Source organism: Eumetopias jubatus, unplaced genomic scaffold (assembly GCF_037043125.1).
Source record: "Eumetopias jubatus isolate StellerSeaLion01/CBP00866 unplaced genomic scaffold, mEumJub1_p1.0 scaffold_10, whole genome shotgun sequence".
In the NCBI taxonomy this organism is placed as follows: Eukaryota; Metazoa; Chordata; class Mammalia; order Carnivora; family Otariidae; genus Eumetopias; species Eumetopias jubatus.
The window spans coordinates 118,956,368-118,983,864 of NW_028274816.1; the positions used below are offsets into that span (position 1 = coordinate 118,956,368).

General features: G+C 39.5%; 1 protein-coding gene across 6 annotated transcripts in view; it reads right to left on the bottom strand.

Moving 5' to 3' along the window:
• ACACA (acetyl-CoA carboxylase alpha) overlaps positions 1-27,497 on the bottom strand; it is a 242,979-nt gene that overhangs the window by 200,896 nt on the left and 14,586 nt on the right. For all 6 annotated transcript variants that reach the window (XM_028109119.2, XM_028109115.2, XM_028109116.2 and 3 more), the window contains one exon: positions 25,485-25,737. In XM_028109119.2, the coding sequence (XP_027964920.1) occupies positions 25,485-25,711 (227 nt within the window). In that variant the 5' untranslated portion in view covers positions 25,712-25,737. The remainder of the gene's footprint in view (positions 1-25,484; positions 25,738-27,497) is intronic.

The window sequence follows — 27,497 nt, forward strand, 5'->3', positions numbered from 1 at the left end:
AAGTGCAATAAAATGAAAAAAAATAATAAATTAGAGGCATTAGGATTGCAAACGAGGAAGTTAAATTGTCATTATTTGTGAGTGATATCATCGTTTACAGAGAAAACACAAAAGATACTGCAAATTATTAGAAATAGGAGACTTTAGTCAAGTATCCAGATTAATATAAAAGAACTTCAAAAATATTACATAAAGAAGACTATGGACGGATTATAAATTTAAAACATATCATAAAGTTAAAACAACTAAAATTATACACATTTTTGGAAGATACACATAGTTTCAGTAAAACTACATAAACAGGAAGATAAAAGAATATGATGAATATGTGATTAAGGAAAACGATTATCTGGGTGGAAGAACGCAGGGAGAAGCGCTGAGGAGACCACATGGTTAGATGAGGTGATGGCCAGGGATCAACCTTTGTTTTAGGTGGTGGGTTTTCAAATTCTCTTCACATGATTGTTTTAAAGACTGCAATAACTAACCAAATAAATAACAGTAGGGCACAAATGGACCAATGAGTGTGCCAGGAAGGATTATGTTACATAATTCTATACACCTAAATTTAAACACACACACACACACACACACACACACACACACACACACACACACACACACACACACACACACACACACACTCCTCAGAGATCAGCTGTCAGTTATTTAAGGAAGGACTGAAGGGACAGGTAAGTTAAAACTTAGAATCATTAAGGAGCTGAGGCACCTGGGTGGCTCAGTTGGTTAAGCAACTGACTCTTGATTTTAGCTCAGGTCATGATCTCAGGGTCATGAGATGGAGCCCCGCGTTGGGTTCTGCACTCAGTGGGGAATTTGCTTCAGATTCTCTCTCTCCCTCTGCTCATCCCCCACCCCCTCACTCCTGCTCTCTCTCTCTCAAATAAAAAATAGGGGCGCCTGAGTGGCTTAGTCAATTAAGTGTCTGACTCTTGATTTGGGCTCAGGTCCTAAGTTTAAGCCCTACATCAGGCTCTGTGCTCAGCAAGGAGTCAGCTTGAGATTCCCTCTCTCCCTCTGCCCACCCCTCTAAAATAAATAAATAAATATTTAAAAAATAAAATAAAATAAAGGGGCGCCTGGGTGGCTCAGTCGGTTAAGCGTCTGCCTTCAGCTCAGGTCATGATCCCAGGGTCCTGGGATCGAGCCCCGCATCGGGCTCCCTGCTCCGCGGGAAGCCTGCTTCTCCCTCTCCCACTCCCCCTGCTTGTGTTCCCTCTCTCGCTGTGTCTCTCTCTGTCAAATAAATAAATAAAATCTTTTAAAAAAAAATAAACTAAAAAATAAATCTTAAAAAAAGAAAAGAATCACTAAGGAGCTACCTGAGTTTAAGACAAGAAAGGAAGCAAAGCATTGATGAAACTGAAGTGGAGAAGGGATTGGTCATAAGATTTAATCAATAGTTTAGAGTGCTCTGAGGATCATTTATAATCAAAGCAGGGAGAAAAACAAAAACCTGTCTTACTGGGGTGCCTGGATGGCTCAGTTGTTGTCAAGTGTCTGCCTTTGGCTCAGGTCATGATCTCAGGGTCCTGGGATGGAGTCCTACATGAGGCTCCCTGCTCAGCAGGGAGCTTGCTTCTCTGCCTCTGCAGCCAACCCCTTCCCTCCGCTCATGTTATCTCCCTCTCTCTCTCAAATAAATAGATAAAATCTTTTAAAAAATTATTTATTTGGGGTGCCTGGGTGGCTCAGTCGTTGAGCATCTGCCTTCGGCTCAGGTCATGATCCCGGGGTCCTGCGATCGGACCCCACATCGGGCTCCCTGCTCGGCCGGGAGCCTGCTTCTCCCTCTCCCACTCCCCCCTGCTTGTGTTCTCTCTCTAGCTGTCTCTCTCTCTAGCTCTGTCAAATAAATAAATGAAATCTTAAGTAAATAAATAAATAATTTATTTCCTTGAAAGGTGTGCCCCACACCTTTGAAAGGTGTGCAGGGTGTGCCCCAATAAATAAAATCTTTAAAAAAAAAAATCTTACTTTTAATGAAGGGATCCTTCACATAGGCATATTCTGAAGTAAGGCACCATGCTGAAAACAAGAGGATCAGGTATAAAGAGAGAATAGATCTCAAAATCTTTACCACTCACCTATCTTCTCTCAGGAAGCTATTAGAGAATGTTGTCATCCAAAAGGATGGAGTAAACCAAGAAAAAGGAAAAGAAGGGACGTAAAAGAAACAGAGGACCCAATAAAGAAAGAGAAGAAAATTCCCTTGATGACAGTTCAAATCGGAGGACAAGCTGCTCCAGGAGGGATGCCTCTGTGAAAACAGTGGACAGATCACCTGTTGTATTTACCCACAGAAAAACAAAACTTGGTGTGTGTGATTTATATGTATGTTTTGTTTATACATCTGTGTATACATGATTGTTTTATATATAAAAAACAGTAAAGGGGCGCCTGGATGGCTCAGTCGTTAAGCGTCTGCCTTCGGCTCAGGTCATGATCCCAGGGTCCTGGGATCGAGCCCCACATTGAGCTCCCTGCTTGGCAGGAAGCCTGCTTCTCCCTTTCCCACTCCCCCTGCTTGTGTTCCTGCTCTTCCTGTCTCTCTCCGTCAAATAAATAAATAAAATCTTTAAAAACAAAACAAAACAAAACTACCTTCTACAGGATGATCATACTACACAAAAAACTGTTACACAGAATTGATATCTCCCTTTGCAGTAGGTGAAGAGATGTCACTCTTGAAAAACCAGCCCAAGCTGGTGAGCAAATCAGGCACAGACTGAGATCTCTTAATGAGAGAACAGCAGAGCAAGGTCCTCGCAGGGGTGCTTGTTTTCAGCATGGCTACAATATCACACACGTGCATGGGTAGCTTTGATTCAAACTCTGAATGTAAAAGAAAGGCTTAGAAATCCAGGAGCAAATATGGGAGTTTTTATTCCTTTCCTTTAAAATAAAAAGGTTTCTTATAGATACAAAAAATCAAATTTCCCCTAAGATCCAGGGCTTAGCTGTCAATGACTTACCAGTTTTTAAAGGTATATATTGCCCAAATATGGCACCCTAAAACTTACCTTTGAAGCATGTAATATCTCATCTCCTTAATTTCCTCTGCAGAACCCTCCATATCAAGATGGCAAAGGAATGGAAGATTTTTTCTTTGGGTTTCAGCCTTGTAAACACAAGCTGCAGTCTGTCCTCCTGTTGCAGGTGCTTAAAACCCAGGAGGACAAGAGATACAGTGCCTTCTGCCTACTTCTTGGCCCTGCTTCAGTCAGACTGGAGTATTCCTGATGGACTCAAACTAGTCTTTTGTCTACTTTGTCCCCAATTTCCGTATTTCCCCACCTCTCCTCCTTTTTTTATTTTCTCCCTTAACTTGGTTCACACACGGAATTGGTTGATTTCCCAAGGGGACTAAGGGGGGGGGAGGAATATAAAAGCTTGTATAACTAGAAGATAGATCTTAGCTCTGCATTAGCCGCAGCAAACATGTTTCAACAACGGTCACTTTCTTCTGACAGTCACCAGAGAAACGCTCCACGGTCTCTCCTGGCTGCCAAGAGCACATGACAGGGAGGGCCCCAGGCAAAAAGAAGACAACGTTTTACAAGGACGACTAAGTCAAGAGAATAATGGGGTCATGAAATCCAGAGGGAGGACAGCACACAGTCTAAGTAGGTAATTTCTGAGATCCAATCAAAACAAATAATACTGATTATCAGCCTGCAAGAAGGGGGAAAGCAGGTCAGGAGGTAAAGAAAGCAAGTAGAAAGGACAGGACATGCCACCACTAAGGAACTTTGAATAAAGTCGGAGCCACAATTCTAATTTTCAGGCCAAAGTAGTGATACATGCATGCAAAAACCTTTTTTAAAGTTAACAAAATCTGAGATTTTCTTCATGCAAACTTGAGAGTAAGAATGGAGCTGGGACAAACGGGATGTAGAGAAGATGTGGACAAAATCCTTGAAAAGAAAAGGGGCCCAGACACAGAGGTCTAACCCAGATTAAGCAGGGAAGGAAAAAACTCTGCCTAGAAAGGCTACTGGGACATGTATACTGCTATAAAAGCAAATCTGCCAGAGATAGATCCCTTAAATAAAATAAACAGTGGCTGAATGTTATAGAGTAACAAAGTCCTACTTTAGCTTCTAATAAAACTGTTGTTAATGATATTGCTCCCTTGTAATGGGAGAGATTCCAACAGCTAGAATCTATAGAATAACAACTTCCTATGATAAGTCCTCGGGAAGAATATAATTCACCAGAGTAATGTGGTAACCTGATTCATGCACCACAGAAAAATTCTTTCCCACCAAAATACTGGATAGAAATAGTTAATCATCTGATGCCAACTATGCTAAGAACCTATTAATCTTCCAGAAAAACCCCCCAAAACAGAAGTATACAAATAACTTGGAGCAGAGATAGAAGATAAATGATCAAACAAAAGAGATGATTAAGGCAAACAAACCCTGATCCTTGGGACATTCAGATGACCCGACCTGAAAAGACTCAATCAGGCCACTCAACATGACCATCAGCCATAACTGAAAATGTACATCCTGGGTTGTCTTCTGGTCTGCACTACTTCGCATCATTCCTTACACACTATGCCAAGGTCTGAAAAAGTTAGTCAAGTTTACTTTTTTTTCTTTTGAAGAACCAAGCTGATGCAGAGGAGCCCTCCTATCTTTATGACTCTTCAGAATAATGTGTCTCAAAAATAGAGCGCTGAGGTCTTTGTTCAGAACAATTACAGTGACCACAGATGTAGAAGCAGTTCGATTTTACACACATCTAAGTGTCTCCAGATGTAGGCAGTTCCCAAGAGAATCATGCTCTGCCTTTGTTATATAATAAGGTCAACAACCAAAAACCAAATAAAGCCCGGTGTATAGACTAAAGCAGGCTACTCTGCACTCGATTTTATCAGAAAAATATACAAAAAAGGTACACTGAATAATCGAGTTTGTGCTTCCTTTCACCAGAGGGATCTTTCTAAAACAACCAAACACGAACACAGCCCACCCAGATCCAAAAACAAAGCTTGAATTTCTCATCTTTTATGGATGCTGCTCACAATCCTTCTGTAATATTAGAACACGAGAAATAAAAAAGCCACATTCATTCCTCCCAATTCAAAGCATCCCCATTTTCATCTACCATGAATAGAGAGTGTCCAAAGCAGACACATACCTGGCACAACATCCAACCAGAAGCCCACAGTGATCCCAGCATTGTAACATGCCAAGCACCGAGGATGACGTAGCGGTTTATCCAGCAGACAGTGATGCATGAGCTGGCGTGATTGCAATGCAGTCTGAGTTATACTGCAGCACACACTGCGAGAGACTGTTTTACTGCTGGGCTTTTCCAGGCAGAGAAGCCTTGGATCAAGGATAGTCCTCTTTTGCAAATCAACTCACCCAATACAAAAGGGTTAGTTGTACACTCTAAATTCTGTTCTTCTGATCTATATGCCTGTCCTTGCAGCAATGCCACAGTGCCTTGAAAACTATGGCTTTACAGCAAGTTTTGAAATCAGGTAGTGTAAGTCCTCTAACTTGGCTTTCCTTTTTGAAAACTGTTTCGTCTATTCTAGGTCCTTTGGGTTCTCATGTAAATTTTAGGATCAGCTTGTCAAACTCTAGAAAGAAAAAAAAAAAAGCCCCCTGGGATTTTGATATGGACTGTGAGTTTACAGATCAATTTAGAGAAAACTGCCATCTTAACAATACTGTTTCCCAATCCCTGAACATGGACTGTCTCTCCATTTATTAAGGTTTTTAGTTTCTCTCAGCAATGTTTTATAATTTTTAATACTCAATTCTTATGCTTCTTTTGTTAAATATATTTCTAAGTATCTTCTTTTTGATGCCATTGTGAATGACATTATTTTCATTTCGTTTTTTGCTTGTTTATTGCTAGCTACTATATACAAATATAATTGATTTTTGTATATGGATCATATAGCCTGTGACCTTGCTAAACTCATTTTGAAATTTTTAAACAACTTTATTGAGATATAATTCACATAGCATATATTTCAGCCATTTAAAGTATGTAATTCAATGGTTTTCAATATATTCACAATTATGAACCATCATCACAATCAATTTTAGAACATTTTCATTACCCTAAAAAGAAACCTCATAGCCAGTAGCAGTCACTCCCTATTTCTCCCAACCCCTCTCCCCTGTTCTAGGCTACGACTAATCTACTTTCTGTCTGTATAGATTCTGGTTATTTCACATAAATAGAATCATATAATACATGGTCTTTAGTGACTGGCTTCTTTCACTTAGCATAATGCTTTCAGTGTTGTACCAAGTATTCGTACTTAATTTCTTTTTACGGACAATTTTCCATTGTATGGCTACACCATATTTTGTTTATCCATTCATCAGTTGATGGATATTGGATCGCTTCCACTTTGTGGCTATTATGAATAATGTTGCTGTGGACATTCAGGCACAAATCCTTATGTGGAAATATGCTTTCATTTCTCATAGGTATGTAACTAAGAATGGAATTGCAGGATCATATGGTAAATATCTAGCTAGTTTTATTATGAAATTTCCAGGGGCACCTGGCTGGCTCAGTCAGTGGCAGAGCATTGGACTCTTGATCTCAGGGTTGTAAGTTCAAGCCCCATGCTGGGTGTAGAGATTACTTAAAAAACAAAACAAAACAAAACAAAAAACACTTAAAAAAATTTTTTTCCAAATAATTTTCCATAGCAGTTGTATCATTTTACATTCCCACCAACTATTGACAGGTGATCCCATTTCTCCATATTCTTGCAAACATTTGGTGCCATCAACTAGTTTTTATTTTAGGAAACCTGATAGGTGTGTTTATCTTGTTTTAATTTGCACTTTCCTAATAGCTAACAATGTCAAACATCTTTTCATGTTCTTATTTGCTATCTGTATATGCTCTTTGATGACATTTGCCTCTTTGTAATTTCTCTCTCCTTATTGAGAATTTTATTTATTGATTCGCTGTTGTCATACTTTAAAAAAATACTTTAAACATGTTTTCTTTTGGTTCTTTGAATGCATTTACGATAGCTGCTTTGAAGATTTTGTCTGCTAAATCCAGCATCTAGGGACACCTCGAGACAGTTTCTATTGACTTCTTTCCTTCCTAAATACGGGTCACATTTTCGTATTTCTTTTCATGTCTCACGATTTTGCTGAAGACTCAACATATTAAATAATGCATTGTAACAAGCCTAGATTCTGCTTTCTTTTACCTATGAAGGTTGTTTTGTTACTATTATTTCCTCTCTACATCCCTTCCTTCCTTGGCTTAATAACTTGCCTGGGCTAAATCTGTGAAATCTGTCTACCCCTAAGTGTGCCGTCATGGATGTCTCAGCTTATTATCTTCATATTGTTTGTTTTTACGTTGAAACCTGACTTCTAAGGTTTAGCTTAGCTGTCTCCCAGTGATTGGGCAGGGGCTACGTTTAAACACCTGAAGCCATTAAGGCTTCTGTACTCTGTTCATGTATCTGTGTGTGGGGCAGGGTAGCACATTCAAAGTTCAGGACATTTTCAAGTCAGCTCTGGCTTTTACTTCTTACTGGGCCTTATCATGTCTACTCTGTGCACGCACACAACCTCAGCCAGCAATATGCTTGCTCCAACACACCTCAGTCTAGTAGAGCCATTGGCCCACTGGACACAGCCAATGTCAAGATAATCATTTCCACTGACAACAGCAGTGGTCATGGGCATCATCTACCACCCAAAGTGCATAAGCTCCCCTCAACCTCAGCATAAAAACTGGCAGTCCCCCACCAGCAAAATCTCTACACCAACCAACCAGAGGGAAGGGAATGGGAACAGGCCTAGGCCTCCTCCTGCTCTTACTGAATTTCAGCAGTGTTTCAAACAACCTTTTCTCAGATTGTTGTATGTCTTTTGGTTGATCTCAAGGGTGCTGAAGTGGTTTTGTCAAGCCTTATAGTTGCTTTTTGGGTTAAGGATTTATTGATCCTTACTCAGCTATAACTGGAAGTCCTGCCTGTTTTCTTTACTTTTTGAGATACAACTTCACACAGTAAAGAGCAAAAATCTTTTAAGGATACATTCAATTAATTTTACATATATATACCTACATAACCAACCACTCCATTAAGATACAGAATATTTCCAGAGTCTCAGAGGGCTCCCTTGCACTCCTTTCCAGTCAACATCCTCCCCAGTGTAAACACTATTCTGAACTCATCACTACAAATCAGTTTTGCCTGTTCTTGAACTTCATATATATAGTGTCAGTCTGAATGTACTTCTCAATACATTGTCCATAAAATTCATCTTTGTGACATAGCAGTAGCTTGTTCATTTTCATTGCTGTGTAGTATTCCATTGTGTGACTATCCCATAATTTATCTGTTCTACTGATGGACATTTGAGTTGTTTATGAATCTTGACCATATTCATCCTTGTACTTGGTTTTTGGTGGACAAATGCATTCATTTCTTTTGGGTAAATACCTAGGAGTGGACTTGTTGATAGAATCTGTGTATGTTTAACTTTAAAAGATGTAACTACCAAATAGTTTTCTACTTTTTTAAAAGATTTTATTTATTTATTTATTTATTTGAGAGAGAGAGAGAGAGCACGAGGGCAGGGTGGGGGGCAGAGGGAGAAACAGACTCCCCTGCTGAGCATGGAGGCCCAATGTGGGACCCAATCCCAGGACTCCAGGATCATTACCCAAGCTGAAGGCAGACGCTTAACCCAGGAGCCCCCCAAATAGTTTTCTAAAGTGGTTGTGTCAACTTACATTCCCACCAGCAATGTAGGAGTTCCATGTAGCCCACATCCTTGCTAACACTTAATACTGTCGATCTTTTAATATTAACCTTTTTGATTGGGGTGATACTTAATTCACTGGAATTTTAATTCACAAATCCCTGATGACCAATGATACCGAACACCATTTGGATATCTTCTTTTGTAAAGTTCAAGTCTTTTCCCCATATTTCTATTGGGTTGAAATGTCTTTATAAAACACTGAAATATCAAGGAAACCATCAACAAGATGAAAAGGCAACCTACTGAATGGAAGAAATTTGCAAATGATATATCTGACAAGGGGTTATAGCTACAATATATAAAGAACTCATACAACTCAACACCAAAAAACCCCAAACAAGCCAATTAAAAAATGGAAAGAGGATGTGAGTAGACACTTTTCCAAAGAAGACACCCAGATGCCCAACAGACACATGCAAAGAAGCTCAACATCACTAATCATCAGGGAAATGCAAATCTCAAAACAATGAGATTATCTCCTCACACCTGTTAGAATGGCTTTTTTTAAAAAAAGATGTTATTTATTTGACAGAAAGAGAGAGACAGCACAAGCAGGGGGAGCGGCAGGTAAAGGGAGAAGCAGGCTCTCCACTGAGCAGAGAGCCTGATGTGGGACTGGATCCCAGGACCCTGGGATCATGACCTGAGCTGAAGGCAGACACTTAACCAACTGAGCCACCCAGGCACGCCTAGAATGGTTTTTATTAAAAAACAATAGCAAGCATTGAGAAGGATACAGAGAAAAGGAAGCCCTTGTGCACTGTTGGGAGGAATGGGAAATGGAAAACAGTATGGAGGTTCCTCAAAAAATTAAAAATAGATTTAAAAAATTTAAAAAAAATTAAAAATAGAACTACCATACCACCCAGCAATTCCACCTCTGGGTATTTCCCCAAAGAAAACAAAAACACTAATTTGAAAAAATATATGTACTCTTATGTTCACTGCAGGGTTATTTACAATAAGATAAGGAAACAACTAAGTATCCATCGACAGATGAATGGATAAAGAAGATATGGTATACATAGACAATAGAATATTACTCAGCCATAAGAAAGAATGAAATCTTGCCAATTGCAATGACATGGATGGACCTAGAAGGTATTATGGTAAGTGAAATAAGTCCGACAGAGAGAGAAAGACAAATACCTTATGATTTCACTTATATGTGGAATCTAAGAAATAAAACAAACAAAGCAGAAACAAACTCATAAACGCAGAAAACAAACTGGTAGTGGCCAAAGGGGAGGAGAAAGGTGGGAAGGGCAAAATAAGTGCAAGGTGATTAAGAGGTACAAAATTACAAATAAATAAATCACAGGGATGCATAGGGTATATAGTTAATAATCTGTAATTACTTTGTATGATGATAGATGGTAACTAGACTTATGGTGGTGATCATGTCATAATGTATATAAACATTGAATCACTATGTTGCACATCTGAAACTAATGTAATATTGTACATCAACTATAGTTCCATTAAAAAGAAAACACTAAAATATCTTTTTCTTAATGATTTACAAGATTCTAGAAACAAGATATTTTATTCTGGTTTTACCAACTGACAGAACAAGTAGGGGGGGAAAAAGTCAGAGATACTGAGGAACAACAACTGAGAAACTCAATTAACATATATAGAACTCTATAACCAAAAACTGCAAAATGCACATTCTTTGCAAGTGCTATAAAGCTTTATCAAAACTGACCATATGCTAGTGGCACCTGGCTGGCTCAGTCGGTAGAGCATGTGACTCTTGATCTCAGGGTTGTGAATTCAAGTCCCATGTTGGACATTGAGCTTACTTAAAAATAAATATAAATAAATACAACAGAAATTGATTAAGAAAAAATTTGACTATATGCAAGTCCATAAAGTATCAACAAACTTCCAAGATTTGAAATCAGAGTATATCCTCTGAATACAATGGACTAAACTAAAAAAAAAATCAATGACAAAGATATTAAAATATGTCCAAGTGATCTTAATATATATCCAAGTGTCTTGAAATAAATAATTTATGGGTCAAAAAAAATCACAGTGAAGGTGAGTGAAATGGGTGGAAGTGGTCAAAAGGTAGAAACTTCCAGTTATAAGATAAATAAGTCCTAGGGATGTGATGTACAGAATGGTGACCATGGTTAACAAATAGTGTATTATTGTATATTTGAAAGTTGCTAAGAAAATAGATGTTAAGTTTTCATCACAAGAAGAAAGAAAAAAATTGTAACTGTGTGGTGATGGATGTTAACTAAACTTATTTTGGTAATTATTTCATTATATAAATATGTACGTTTTACATATATATAGATGTATCATATATAAATATAAAATTATTATGCTGTATACCTAAAATTAATACAATGTTATATGTCAGTTATATCTCAAAAAATTAAAAAATAAGTCACAATGAAAATAAGAAAATATCCTGGGCGCCTGGGTGGCTCAGTTGGTTAAGCGACTGCCTTCGGCTCAGGTCATGATCCTGGAGTCCTGGGATCGAGTCCCACATCGGGCTCCCTGCTCAGCAGGGAGTTTGCTTCTCCCTCTGACCCTCTTCCCTCTGTGCTCTCTCTCATTCTCTCTCTTTCAAATAAATAAATAAAATCTTTTAAAAAAAAAGAAAATAAGAAAATATCTTAAACTGAATAATAAAGATATATCACATCAAAACTTGGGGGATATAATAAGATGACCTGATGGATAAAGAGATACAGAAATGGATAAATGATAAAGCAAGTATAGAAAAATGTTAATGGTAGAATCTAGGTGATGAGTAAAATCTAGGCGTTCTCTATAAAATGCTCTCAACTGTGCTGTATGCTTAAAGTTGTTCATAATAAAATGTTGAAAAAAGACGTGAGATACAACTAAAGACGGGCTTGGGGGAAATTTGTAGTCATTAGTACACAGCTTAGAAAAGAAGGGCTGATAATCCTCTATCTCAAAAGGCCAGAAAAAAACAAATTAAACCTAAAGGAAGTATAAAGAAGAGAATGAAGAGGATAGCAGATATCTGTGAAAGAGAAAACAAATGTACAATAAAAAAAAATCAACAAAGACAGAAAGTTGGTTCTTTGAAAAGGCCAATTAAATTAATAAACTTCTAGGGGCACCTGGGTGGCTCAGTCAGTGAAGCCTCTGCCTTCGGCTCTAGTCGTGATCTCAGGGTCATTATCTCAGGGTCCCGGGATCGAGCCCCATGTTGGACTCTCTGCTCAGTGGAGAGTCTGCTTCTCCCTCTCCTTCTGCCCCTCCCCCACCTCATACTCTCTCGTGCTCTCAAATAAATAAAATCTTAAAAAAAATTAATAAACTTCTATTAAGACTGATCAAGAATAAGAGAAAATGTGGGGCGCCTGGGTGGCTCAGTCAGTTAAGCGCCTGCCTTCAGCTCAGGTCAAGATCCCAGGGTCCTGGGATGGAGCCCCAGGTCAGGCTCCCTGCTCAGCAGGGAGACTGCTTCTCCCTCTCCCTCTGCTGGCGCCCCCCATCCCATTTGTGCTCTCTCACTCTCAAATAAATAAATAAAATCTTAAAAAAAAAGAAAAAGAGTAAGAGAAAATGCTAGCTCAATATCAGGAATGATGAAGAGGGAACTCACTACAAATCCTAAAACATGAAAAAGAAATGAGTATGTTATTATGAAGTTTATGCCAATAAATCTGAAAATTCAGATTCAACTGGTAAATCCTTAGAAAAATAATTTTCTATTCCACCCAGGAAGAAACAGAAAACCCAAATAATCCTAAATCTACTAAAAAGATGGCATACACATGCATAATTTAAAATACTATTATGTTTTGTAACTGCCCCTGGCCAATCTTGTTATTCAACAAATATCTATTTATATGCTATAGAAAGTGCTGGGTAGGGGCACCTGGGTGGCTCAGTCGATTAAGCGTCTGCCTTCGGCCAGGTTATGATCCCAGGGTCCTGGGATGGAGCCCCATGTCAGGCTCCCTGCTCGGCGGGAAGCCTGCTTTTCCCTCTCCCACTCCCCCTGCTTGTGTTCCCTCTCTATGTCTCTCTAAATAAATAAATAAAATCTTAAAAAAAAAAAGTGCTGGGTATACAACTGCAAACAAAATGTATATGATCTCTGCCCCTCATATTAGTTACAGTGTAATAGAAATAAGCAATCAAATAAATATGCCAATGAAAATATTACAAACTGTGATAAGTCCTTTGAAAGAAGAACAAAAAGATTATGAATAATAAAAGCAGGCCTCGGCGCCTGGGTGGCTCAGTCGATTAAGCGTCTGCCTTCGGCTCAGGTCATGATCCCAGGGTCCTGGGATCGAGCCCCGCATCGGGCTCCCTGCTCGGCGGGAAGCCTGCTTCTGCCTCTCCCACTCCCCCTGCTTGTGTTCCTGCTCTCCCTATCTCTCTGTCAAATAAAGAAATAAAATCTTTAAAAAAAATAAAAATAAAAAATAAAAGCAGGCCTCTCTGAGGAAGTGATATTTAATGGGAAGCCTTAAAAAAGAAGTGGGGGGGCAGGCGCCTGGGTGGCTCAGTCGTTAAGCATCTGCCTTCGGCTCAGGTCATGATCCCAGGGTCCTGGGATCGAGCCCCGTGTCGGGCTCCCTGTTTGGAGGGAAGCCTGCCTCTCCCTCCCCCACTCCCCCTGCTTGTGCTCCTAGCTCTTGCTGTTTCTCTCTCTCTGTCAAATAAATAAATTAAATATTTTATTTATTTATTTTTTAAAGATTTTATTTATTTGACAGAGAGATAGCAAGAGCAGGAGCACAAGCAGGGGGAGTGGGGAAGGAGAGGCAGGCTTCCCTCCAAACAGGGAGCCCGACACGGGGCTCGATCCCAGGACCCTGGGATCATGACCTGAGCCGAAGGCAGATGCTTAACGACTGAGCCACCCAGGCGCCCCTAAATAAAATATTTTAAATAAATAAATAGATAAATTAAAAAACTGTAAAGAAGAGGATGACCAAAGAAGGGAGGATTTTGAGAAGTCCTTATAACAAGAAAGAAAAATGAGAATATGAGTAGAGATACAAGTAAATTTGAAATTAGGTGTTGGAAGGAAGAATTTCTGGTGTGACAGTTTCTATTTTCTCAATGAAATAGGATACAAAGTTACAAATTCAAAGTGTGTCTAGAAGGGAGAGGGGCTAACTTAGGGAGGACTTTTGGTTTAAGGACAATGAAGAAACAATACAATTGTTGTTGTGAAAAATGAAAGGCCAAATAACCACCAATAACCAGAAAAGAAAAACAAAATAGGGGAAAGAACAAGAAAAGTTTCACAGCACAGACTGAGTTTGAGAAAGATCCTTAAAAGTGATGACCTGAAAAGATGAATGGAATTTCAACAGTCAGGGGAAGGGCATTCCAATAAGAAAATATAGCAGGGGAGGACAAGAGAGACAGCCTACTACCCCCTCAATTAACTGCTCTATTTTCTTCCTTGCCATCAATTTCTTAAAAGGGTACATACTGTGGGGGGATGGGTTAGTCTGGTGATGGGTATTAAAGAAGGAACGTGGGCGCTTGGGTGGCTCAGTCATTAAGCGTCTACCTTCAGCTCAGGTCATGATCCCAGGGTCCTGGGATTGAGCCCCGCATCGCGCTCCCTGCTCAGCGGGAAGCCTGCTTCTCCCTCTCCCACCCCCCCTGCTTGTGTTCCCTCTCTTGCTATGTCTCTGTCAAATAAATAAATAAAATCTTTAAAAAAATCAAAAAATAAAATAAAGAGGGCACGTTCTGCGTGGAGCACTGGGTATTATGCACAAACAATGAATCATGGAACACTACATTAAAAACTAATGATGTAATGCATGGTGATTAAAAAAAAGGGTAAGGGTACATACTGTTGACATTACTACTCCTTTACCATTTATTCCCTATTTAATCTCTTGCCACCTACTAAAGTTGTTTACCCCAAGACCCTCCCATTTAGTAACTCTGGGGCTTTGCCTCAGTTTTTTAACTCTTTCAGCTCTTTTCAACACTCTATGTTGCATCTTCCATCTTAAAATTATCTTTTCTTTGGTTTTCTTTCTCCTTCCATACGGATCACTTCCTGTCTCCTTTTTCCTCCTTCCTTCCATCTCAAGGTAGACATTTCCATAAGACACATTTCCCTTCTACTTATATCCTCTCCCTCACAATGATCTAATCTACTTGCACAACTTTAATTTCAATGCAACAAACATTTATTAAGCATACACTATATGCCAAGCACTGTTCTAAACTCTGAGAAAGTGGTTCTCAGCTCAGGTTTCATATCAGATTCACCTGGAGAGTATTAGCATGTAGACTGTTGAACTCTGTGACCAGAAACTGTAATTTAAGCAGTCTGGGACGGGGCTTAGGAATGCATAGTTTTTTAAAGCTCCACAGATGACTCTTGCACAGCCAAATCTAAATACTGTTTTCCATTTTATAGATGTCTTTAGTGTGACAGGCAAGATGCTTAATGATCTCACCTCTTTCTTACCCGCCCCTTCTTCCACGACACTCAACACCCTGTCTCCCTTACATTACGGTTATACTCAATGATTCAGAATCGCCTGAACATGCTAGATGTCTCCATCTGGTACTTCGCATATGTTGTCAACCTTACCATCACTAATGTTCCTGCTATATATATACTTATCTCTGTTGCTTGCCCGTTTTCCGTTCATTCTTTCAAAACCCAGTTCAAACAAATCTGAGACATTATTAACCCTTACAGATCTCAACAAGCCCACCATAACAATGATGAAAACTCTCGTACTGGTAATATTGTTAAGAACCTGGCACAATGGGGGCGCCTGGGTGGCTCAGTCATTAAGCATCTGCTTTCGGCTCAGGTCATGATCCTAGTGTCTTGGGATCGAGCCCCACATCGGGCTCCCTGCTCTGCGGGAAGCATGCTTCTCCCTCTCCCTCTGCCCCTACCCCTGTTTGTGCTCTCTCTCTCAAATAAATAAAATCTTTAAAAAAAAAAAAAAAACCTGGCACAATGTTTGGTTAGACACTAATATACCCTATTGGTAAAAGGGACCCACTGAAGTAGTGCCATGAGATGATCAGTTTACCTTTTAGAAAGATTCCAATGACCATGTGGGGCTTATTATACTGACAGGTGAAAGAGATTGGAGAAGAGCTAAAATACTATTGCCATAATCCAAACAAGTAATAAAAGCAAATACGATGGCAGTAGCAATGGAAAGAAGGGAATGGATTCAAGAATTATTGGGGTGGGGTACCTGGGTGGCTCAGTTGGTTAAGCATCTACCTTCGGTTCAGGTCATGAACCCAGGGTCCTGGGATCGAGCCCCACAAGGAGCTCCCTGCTCAGCGGGGAGTCTGCTTCTCCCTCTCCCTCTGCCCCTCCACCCCACTCGTTCTTTCTCTCTCTCTAATAAATAAATTCTTAAAAAAATTATTGGGGTATAGCATCAATAAGCATACCTAATTAGGTATGAGGGGTGGAGGAGAGAGGAATCTCGCATAACACCCATATTTCTGGCTCAGAAGACCAGAGAAATGGCAGTCCTGTTAATTAAGGTAGGTCAAAAGAGAGGATGCAGCCTAAGAGAAGAGGGCTACAGCCAGGAAGTTTTGCAGAAAATCAACAATTAAGTGTCATGGGAAAACAGCCCAGTCTATTCAAGAACCTGAGAGGGAAGGGTTAGAAAGGTGAATTGGGAGAGAATGTTAATAAAACATAAGGAGTAGTTTCAAGAATGAGTGAAAAGTCAACACTGTCAAATTCTGCCCACAAGGAGGTCACCGGTGACTTTTCTAAGTGTAGTTTCAGAGAAGTGGTAGAAGCAGAAGCCAACAGCAATAGAGTAAGAAGCTGATGGAACTACAAGGTGACAGTAACAGACTGTCAGAGCATTGGTGTATTACTGTTCTCTGCCAAAAATCACACAAAAATGACGATAAAATAATAAAAGAGGCATAAAGACATAAGAACAAAGAAAATTAAAGACAAGTCCCTAACAAATACAGATGTCAAAAAATTGCAGAAAACAGAAAGTGGATGGTCAAAAAGTAACCGCCTCGAGACCAAAGAGCCTACGGTAGGGAAAGCCACTTAGAAACAAGCATGATTCCACTTTAGCACTCTGGAAAAACTCAGGAATTAGAATTGTCCAGTAGATCTCTCTTAGTGAGGGTGGAGACAGAGCTGAAAACCAGTCTATAGTTTGCTTTAAAGTATTGCACCAATGTTAACTACTTCATTTTAATAAATACAGGGTTGCTAGATAAAATACAGAATGTCCATTTAAATTTCGCATTTCAGGCAAACACAAATAATTTTTTACAAAAGTATGTCTAATGCAGTATTTGCAGTATTTAATTTTTTTATACAATTATTCACTGTTTATCTGAAATTCAAAATTAACTAGACATTGTGTATTTTTACTTGCTACATCTGACAACTCTAGATAAATGCTCTATGATTATGGAAAATATTAATGGTAGCAGAAGGTGAGTGAAGGATACACAGGAACTCTGTGCTGTCTTTGTAACTCTTCTGTAAATCTAAAATTATTTCAAAATGAAAAGCTAAAAAAAATGAAGCTTACAAAAGACTTTTAATGACATGAGAAAAATGCTCTTTTATGAAAAAAAGCAAATAAAAGAGCTGTGTATTCATCATGATATCATCCATGTATGTGGTTTTGTTTTTTTTCAAGATTTTATTTATTTATTTGATAGAGAGAGACACAGCAAGAGAGGGAACACAAGCAGAGTAAGTGGGAGAGGGAGAAGCAGGGAGCCCGACGCAGGGCTCGATCCCAGGACCCTGGGATCATGACCTGAGCTGAAGGCAGACGCTTAACGACTGAGCCACCCAGGCGCCCCATGTGTGTGTTTTTTAATGAAATTTATCTTTATGGGGTAAAAATTACCAAAAAGAAACATTAAATATTAATAGCAATTATCACTGGGAAATCATATTCTGGATTGTTTCTATTTCTTCATGCTTTTTGGATTTCCAACTTTTCTATAATAAGTATATACCTCATAATTTTAAAGTTTTAAGTAGTAAATGCAAACTTCACTTGTAAATTTATGTTCACAGGAAGAAAAAGAGGGGGAAAATGTATGCATTACACTAGAATAAAAATAGGGGTGCCTGGGTGGCTCAGTCATTAAGTGTCTGCCTTCAGCTCAGGTCATGATCCCAGGGTCCTGGGATTGAGCCCTGCATTGGGCTCCCTGCTCAGCGGGAAGCCTGCTTCTCCCTCTCCCACTCCCCCTGCTTGTGTTCCCTCTCTCACTATCTCTGTCATATAAATTTAAAAAAATAATAGAAGAATAAAAATAATAAACATCATCAAGTGGCCATCCTGAGCCCTACTTACCATATTCATAATTTCATTTCTACAATTAGCTAAGTTTATAGAACAAACTCTGGAGATTATAATACATACACAGACGCTCCTGTTTTCTGAATGGAAAGAGTGGGTGGGAAATAGAGCAAACTATTGCCATCAGAAAAAGAGTACCAAGTTGCCGATCTCATAATGACCTTCTCTGTCTACTCACTTCTGAGGCACCATGGCAACTGGGAACCTCAGAATATCAAGGAAGGAGCACTGAGAGTAAAGGGTTTGGAAAGCTGCTGGGGGAAGGGAGAAAGTTCAGGGAAGCTGAATGAGAAATGTGAAGAAAGCCAAAACATAAAAAAACTCTCACAGGCCCATCTACAAGCAAAACCATAATATAAACTCAAAACTAGAGTCAGTTTTTCCTTATTTCCCATGCTAAAGCTTGGAGACAAATGAGCCAAAGATAGGAAGGAAAAATGAAATTTCTTGCCCTCTCAATAATGGTTATTCTCAACATCTCAATTATAACATTGACAGTATATGTGTCCTGTCATTAAAGCCTTTCAAATCTAAATTTCCAAGTTTTAAGCTAATATGCAAAAGACTTAAAAAGGTTTATCCGGTCAAAAAATTTTACCTCACAAGAGCACTCCTTCATAATAAATAATATATTACATAGTACGGCACATTTTACTTTCCCAAAAGCTTTGCAGATATTATTTAACTTCACCTCCATTATTAGATTTAAACAAAATCACTTCAAACTCATGAGTTTAAAGAGAGAGACTAAAAAGGAAAGAGAATTTCTTTCCAGGTCAACTAAAAACAAACACAGCTGAAACTAAAAAGCTCTGTCCTTCATAGCTTTTGATCAAATCACACTGTATTTTATAATGTCCACTTTCATTTCGATTACAAAATTCATTAAAATATCATTAGTGCAACACTAAATTGTTTTGCTACAAGTGCTATAATTGTAAAAAATGTAGAATGGTAAATTATCCTTTATTTTTCCTTCCATTTCTCTCTATACCACTAAACTATTACCAGTAGCCATATACTTTCATGATTTGCTAAATTCCTTTTAAACAAATGGCTAGGCACTGTCACCCAAAAGAGGGGGGTGGTAATATAATATTGGGAAGTTTAAGAGACAGAATACACAATGTGTCGTCTTAGATTGGATATGAGTTTGGATGAACCAGCATTTTGGAGTCAACTGCAGAAACTGGAATACGATGGGTATAGTAAATGAGATGAAAATTTACTGAAACAGAAAATTGGGAATTCTTGACAACAAAAAAAAAGCACAGATTATAAAACAGTGTATACAGGATGATCTCATTTCAGCAGAAAGAAATGCATACATATATATGCATAGAAAAGGATCCAGATGGGGCGCCTGGGTGGCTCAGTCATTAAGCATCCGCCTTCAGCTCAGGTCATGATCCCAGGGTCCTGGGATTGAGCCCCACATCAGGCTCCCTGCTCGGCGGGGAGTCTGCTTTTCCCTCTCCCACTCCCCCTGCTTGTGTTCCCTCTCTCGCTGTCTCTTTCTCTGTGTCAAATAAATAAATAAAGTCTTTAAAAAAAAAAGAGGATCCAGAAGACTATACAATGGTATTAGCAGGAGTAATTTCTGGGTGGGGGATATACAAGGCTTTATTTTTGCCTTCTTATATTTTGTTTCTAGGTTTTTGTTTTTGTTTTTTACTGCTTCTTTAATAAAGCAGTATTTAGAAATATACTTTCTAATTTCAATATTTTCTGACTTCTTTTTTTAAGGATTTTATTTATTATATTCAGACAGAGAGAGAGAAAGAGAACCTGCGAGCAAGCAGAGGGAGGGGCAGAGGGAAAGGGAGAGAGAGAATCCCAAGCAGACTCTGTGCTGAGCGCAGAACTGAACACGGTGGGGGGAGGGGGGGTGTGCCTGGGTGGCTCAGTCGTTGGGTGTCTGCCTTCAGTTCAGGTCATGATCCCGGGGTTCTGGGATCGAGTCCTGCATTGGGCTCCCTGCTTGGCAGGAAGCCTGCTTCTCCCTCTCCCACTCCTGCTACTTGTGTTCCTGCTCTCGCTGTCTCTGTCAAGTAAATAAACAAAATCTTTAAAAAAAAAAAAGAACTGAACACGGAGCTCGATCTCACAACCCTGATATAATGACCTCAACTGAAACCAGGAGTCAGAGGCTTAACTGCCTGAGCCACCCATGCGCCCCTGACTTCTCTATCTTTTTAATAAGGTTAACATTTAATCAGAGGAAAACCGCTCAAAGAGAACATAAGCATATCTATTACACCCAGGGTTCGTTTAGCGTTGCGGCTGACAGTATGGGCTCTGACTGGATCCAACAGACAGTTAGCTGTGTGACCCTGGGCATATTATTTAATCTGTGTTTCAGTTCCCCATCCATAAATCGTGGGTAATGACAGTACATTACTTACCTCATGAGGTTGTTGTAAAAATTAAGTATGGAACTCCACGTAAAGCACAGCGGACTGTCTAGCATATAGTAAAGCACTTGATGAACTTACCTATTATTACTATTATTCTAATTAGTCACTGAGAAAACAAGATTGCTAATTCTCACAGATAATGTGAAAAATAAGATAGGATGCAACAGCAATAGATCAGCTTTATCTCTCACTATCCTTGTCCCCTAAATTTCTAAATTTCCTTCTTGACCCAATGGGAGCAAAAGCTGAAAGCCACTCACACATCCTCTCAGAATCTCACCTCATTGCTATTTCCTCTGGATGAAGGTCCATACAGCTCTATGATATGTTTTTAAATGCCAGTATAATTAAATGTATAGTGTTCTATTAGTTTCAAGTGTACAATATAGTGACTCAATAACTCTATTCATTATTCAGTGCTCATCACAGTTAAGTGTACTCTTAATTCCCTTCAGCTATTGCACCCATGCCCCACCCACCTCCCTCTTTGTGTTTTTTAAAAGTCTATGACCAGGGAGTGCCTGGGTGGCTCAGACAGTTAAGCATCCAACTCTTGATCTCAGCTCAGGTCTTGATCTCAGGGTCATGAGTTCAAGCCCTGCAATGGGCTCCACGCTAGGCATGAAGCCTACTTTAAAAAAAAGAAAAAAGGAAAAAAAAGGTCTCTGACCAGGAGTGTGGTATCTAGGAGATGATCGCCAACTGAGTATATTATCTGCTTGTATTCCATGACTGGTATCATTCGACAAACTTTATAGATTATTTCTAATTACAAAATAGCTTCAAAACTCTCTACTTGGATTCTTCTTAAGAGTCAAAAATAATTCATAGGTGGGGCACCTGGGTGGGTCAGTCGTTAAGCATCTGCCTTTGGCTCTGGTCATGATCCCAGGGTCCTGGGATCAAGCCCCACATCGGGCTCCCTGCTCAGAGGGAGATCTGCTTCTCCCTCTCCCACTCCCCCCTGCTTGTGTTCTCTCTCTCACTGTGTCTCTCTCTGTCAAATAAATAAAATCTTTAAAAAAATAAAAAATAATAAATAAAAATAAAAAGCCAAAGCACAGGTCTACAATGAGGCTTATATAGTCCCACCAAGCTATAACTACTTTCTTTTTTTTTTGCTATAACTACTTTCTTAGGGCATTATTTTCAAATGTTTGGGTTGTAAAGCTTAGACTGATTGATTTTATTATCTCTATACCCAACATGGGGCTTGAACTCATGACCCCAAGCTCAAAGTTGCATGCTCTATTGACTAAGCCAGGCAGGTATCCCAGGTCATAAAGCTTAGAAAGTGATTTTCCTTCAGTGATGTTCAAAACATGTGATGCAAGTCATCTCCATCTCTGTAGCAGTCTATTTTCTATTCCTGCCTATCCATCATGCCCATTAGACTTCTCATTTAGCATAAAAAACCAAGCCCTAAACTTGAGAGGCCCATTCTCATCCTATACTATGGCAGTCACATTACTTGGTTTTAGATGACCTCTAGTAAACACCTCTTAGGAGTGCATCTGCCCCTTTAATCTATATCCCCTGTAAAAGATTAGATTATTCATTCAGGAAGGTAATCCTAAACCAATCTCTAACTCTGGGTTCAAAGAGTGAAAAAAAGTATCTGAACCAGTATCTTCATTTTCATAGAGAGGAAAATGAGTCCAAAGAGGTAATTTCTCTGAATTCTCTGTGGTCACATACCTAATTGGTGGCAGATGCAAGAACAGAGATCTCTCTAATATCAAGTGAATCTGACTCAATTTAAATTAACCCCAAGGATACCATATCCACAAATGACTTAGAAATGGATCAGTGGAGGATGCCTGGGTGGCTCAGACGGTTAAGCGTCTGCCTTTGGCTCAGGTCATGATCCTGGGATCCTAGGATAGAGCCCCACATTGGGCTCCCTGCTCAGCAGGGAGTCAGGTTCTCCTTGTCCCTCTGCCTGCCTCTCCCCCTGCTTGTGCTCTCTAATAAAAAAATTTAAAAAGTCTTTAAAAAAAGAAAAAGAAATGGATCAGTGGAAAACACGTGTTCTATTTTGGAACATCCAGTAGCTGAGAAGCAGGTATGGACTCCTCCCCAGGGTGCTGATCACACTTCAATCCATTGCTCTTCCATGAGCTATGGGCATGAGTTTTCCAACTGTAGGGCTTGCAAAAAAATTCTCAGGCACTCATAACACTGACCACACAGTCTTTGCAAGAAGAAACATCAACTTTGGGAACAACTTGGCAACTACAAGCTGCCTTGCAAATCATTGGCTGAGTTTGGCTGAGTTTCCTATAATGGTGTTTATGCCACTATTGCCAAACTCACAATTTCCTAATCCAACGAATGGATAGTCTGTTTCACATGGTCTCAAATTGGACAAATTTCTCAAGGTGCTATGTGGCTTTAAGGATTTAGATTTAACCCAGTCTTTCTCAACAGGGGCATTATGACATTCTGAGGACAATTCTTGGCTATGTGAGATTAGTACATTGAAGAAGGTTTAGAATCATTGGTCCTTTTTTTTTTTAATTTTATTTATTTAACAGAGATAGAGAGCACAAGTAGGCAGAGCGGCAGGCAAAGGGAGAGGGAGAAGCAGGCCCCTGTGGAGCAGGGAGCCCAATGCGGGGCTCGATCCCAGAACCCTGGGATCATGACCTGAGCCGAAGGCAGCCGCTTAACCTATTGAGCCACCCAGGTGCCCCGGTCCTCTGTCCTTTAAATGCAAGGGTACAGTAGTAGTCCCCCCTTATCTGTGGTCTCACATTCCAAAGTTTCAGTTACCCACAGTCAACTGCCGTTCAGAAGCAGATGATCCTTCTCCTGACACATCACGAGGTCAATAGTAGCCTAAAGCTACATCACAATGCCTCCATCATTCACCTTGCTTTATTTCATCACGTAGGCATTTTGTCCTCCCACATCATCACAAGAAGGATGAGATTGATATATGATTTTGAGAGAGAGAAACCACATTCACATAACTTTTATTACAGCATATTGTTGTAACTGTTCTATTTTATTATGTTATTACTGTTAATCTTTTACCGTGCCTAATTTATAAAATAAACTTTAACATAGGTACATATGTATAGGAAAAAATACAGTATATAGAGGGTTGAGTACTATCTGTGGTTTCAGGCATCCACTGGGGGTCTTGGAATGTATCCCCTGCAGTCCCACCAATCACAACCCTCACACATTTACAAATGACCTCAAAGGGTAAGATATTACCACCAATATTAGCCTTCAGGTCAACCATTAAGTGATCTATAAAGTTATAAAAAATATTTACATAAAGACTTGACCCCTAAAAAAGACTTGACCCCTCTTATCTGCCACTAAATACTGCCCTCTATTCATGTTTTTAGCCCAAAGATTAGATAAAATCTTTGTTCATCAACTCCTGAACACCAACTTTGTCTAAAGTAGCTAAATAATTAAGATATTTTTACTGTCAGGGAAGTAGAGTAGAAAAGTTACTGAAATGGAATCAGGGCACCTGACTTTGAATTCCAGTTTTCTGGTTATTCACCCTTAGACAAGTTACTTTCCCCTCTTTAGGCCTCAGTTCTCTCATCTGCTTAAATAAAAAGCATTAGGTTACATTATCTCTCAGGTTCATTGCAGTTCTAGGAATCTGTGACATAAAACATAATCAACTGGCTTAACTCTTTTCTTTTGACCTCCACATAGCTAAATGGGGGTGTCCATCGACACTTACTACCTCATCTTTCAGAATAAGGACCCAAAAGTCCCAGGAGAGTCACATTCAGCCAGAGCCGGTATGGGATTTTACTACACCGTCTATATCTTGAGTATATAAAAAGGAGCTTAATTATTTTATGATCCATTAATAATAGAAGCACCAAGATAATAACGGCAATAGTCACTCTAATGTTTATCTCTGCTAGACCTATCATCTCAACCCTGGCTGTACATTAGAATCACCTGGATAGTTTAAAAAAAAAAAATGCCCCAGCTCCAAACCAAGCCAATATCAAATGAATCAGAATCTCATTTCTGGAGATAGATGGGGCTCATTTTTTAAGGTTCCACCAAGTGATTCTGATGTACAGTGAAAACCAAGAACCACTAATCTAGGATCTTTAATCCAAGAAATGCAAAGCAAATGATCAAAGATCAGTATATCACATACTGGTTGTATAATCAAACATCAATAAATAAGAATAATCCAGTGTTACTATTCACTGACAATCTCGGTTACATATAAAGAATTCCACTTCTAGAGAAAAAGGGAGGTCTATAACAACCCTTTGTTCCTGCCACAGGTTGTTATTGAGGACGAACCCTGCCAGAAATAGTATATGCCTTTCTGACATGAGAAAGCACTTCAAAGAACGATTACTATAAATCTGCCCAACCCTGCAAAAGTCCTATCAACCATTAAGATAGTTACAACATTAGTCAAAGTAGTACAGAAACCAAAATTCCTCAACCTCTCACTGACTAGATGTCACTAAAAGACCGAGTATGTAGAAAGAACAGAAAAAGCTGAGAGGAACATTTAGGAAAAGACAACCTTTGAAAATTGCACTTCATGCAAAGTACATTTATTCATCAAAGCTTCAAGTCCAGGGGCGCCTGGGTGGCTCAGTCGTTAAGTGTCCGCCTTCAGCTCAGGTCATGATCCCAGGGTCCTGGGATCCAGCCCCGCATCGGGCTCCCTGCTCGGCGGGAGGCCTGCTTCTCCCTCTCCCACTCCCCCTGCTTGTGTTCCTGCTCTCACTATCTCTTCTCTCTGTCAAATAGATAAATAAAAAAATCTTAAAAAAAAAAAAAAAGCTTCAAGTCCAGTGATGCAGGAAAAGGTGGCACAACCTGGGCTAAAATTATTCTTGTTCTTTCCAGAACAAAATCAGTGAAACCCATAGGTCATGTTAAGTAAGTAAAACATTAAATTTCTGTCTTACCTTATGTGTAAGGCCAAGCCATCCTGTAGGCTGGAGATCCCCAAATCAGAGAGTGTATCTGAGCCAACAGAAGCTGGTGATAGAGAGCCCTCCTTCTCCTCCAGCAGATCCAGCTTCACCAGGTTGCTAATTTCATCCTCTGAGTTATCTTCAGACACAGAACCAATTATGAATCGGGAGTGCTGGTTCAGCTCCAGAGGTTTGGCCAAGGGGGGTGGTTCATCCATTATTCCTTCAAAATGAGCTCTCAGAGCTATGAAGAAAATGAGTGAGAAAAGCAGGTTATGGATAACAACCTATATCAGAGGACAAACATAGATTACACCTAATATACTACAGCTGGCACTTGGAAGCAACATATAATTTGAGAACTAGTTTCTCTGGCTATCTGTTTCAGGGCCTCCGTTTTCTACAAGGGAGGAAAATCCAGATCATGATAACCATGCCTAAAAACTTAAAATTAGCTCCCTCTTCCTCAAAGAAATCTCTCTCAAAAAACTATAAGGCATTCCCAATCTCTTTATCAATTTGGTAATGTCTAAGAAATAATTATGATCAATGGAGAAACCTTTGCAGTAGGTGAAAACTGCTCATGCTATTGTGACTTCAGTTGTCAATACTAGGGAGAAATGCAGGAAAAGATTTGTGGAGCGTGGGGGTCGTTTCAAACTAGGTATTTAGAGTAAACTATACAACTGTCACCTCGTTCCAACTGTACACTGTGAGAGGCTGTGAATTTTACACATATTTTTGTATAAATATATACACATAAAATACATTGACACTGATATAGAGAGAGAAAAAAAATTTTGTCCTCATGAGTTTTTTCTTCATTACATCTGTTAAAAATTCATCCAAAAATGTCTGCTCTTGGCTTTTTTTTTTAAGATTTTATTTATTTATTTAGAGAGAGAGAGAATGAGGGGGGGGGGGCCAGAGAGAGAAGCAGGTTCCTCGCTGAGCAGGGAGCCCGAAGCGGGACTCGATTCTGGGACTCCAGGATCATGACCTGAGCCGAAGGCAGTTGCTCAACCGACTGAGCCACCCAGGTGCCCCTTGTTAGGGATCTTTTTTTATTTTATTTTTTTAAAGATTTTATTTATTTGAGAGAGAGAGAGAATGAGAGATAGAAAGCACGAGAGGGAAAGAGGGTCAGAGGGAGAAGCAGACTCCTCAATGAGCAGAGAGCCCGATGCGGGACTCAATCCCGGGACTCCAGGATCATGACCTGAGCCGAAGGCAGTCGCTTAACCAGCTAAGCCACCCAGGCGCCCACTAGGTTTCTTTAAAATAATTTTTAAATGTCTCCAAATTTTATTAAGATAATCACTTCCAGAAATCTAAAAGAAAACCAATCATTTAAAAAGAGAAAAAAGGAAGGAAGGAAAAAGGGAAAAGAAGGACAAAGTGAGGGAAAGAGGGAGGGAAAGTTCCAACACTTTGACCACTTTGAAGAACACCAAAAGGTACAGCAACAAAAAAGTCTACTTCTTTCGCATTTCAGAGTAGTAAATAATCAAGTTTAAAAAAAAAAAAGACCTGCTTCCCTCCCCACCCCCGCAGAAGTCCAAATTCCATCTCAACTAACACAGAAAATAATGGCTGCCTTCTTCACAGGAGAAATAAACAAGGCATTCAGGGGCATGGTCTAGTTTAGAGTCTGACTGAAATTAGATGACTACACAAAAAAATAAAATTCATGAGAAAAGAGCAATTCTCTGATTCCATGGGAGAAGAAGAAATGATTAACTAATATATGAGAGGCTCCATAAGGTCAACTTCAAAATTTTTCTTTCCTAGTTAAGAAGAACATGAAGGCAGCCTCCCCTGAAGTGTTGCAAAGATTGGAAGCAGCTCACTTGTCAGCAGCTAAAGAGCCTGTCAACCAACCAGCAATTCTACTGAATGGTATCCCCGGGCACAAGCCTGCAAAGCACCAGAAAAGAGAGGTCATGTATGGAAAATCACTGAGTAGATGTCCAGACACTCTAGAAACTACTCTACAGCCCATCC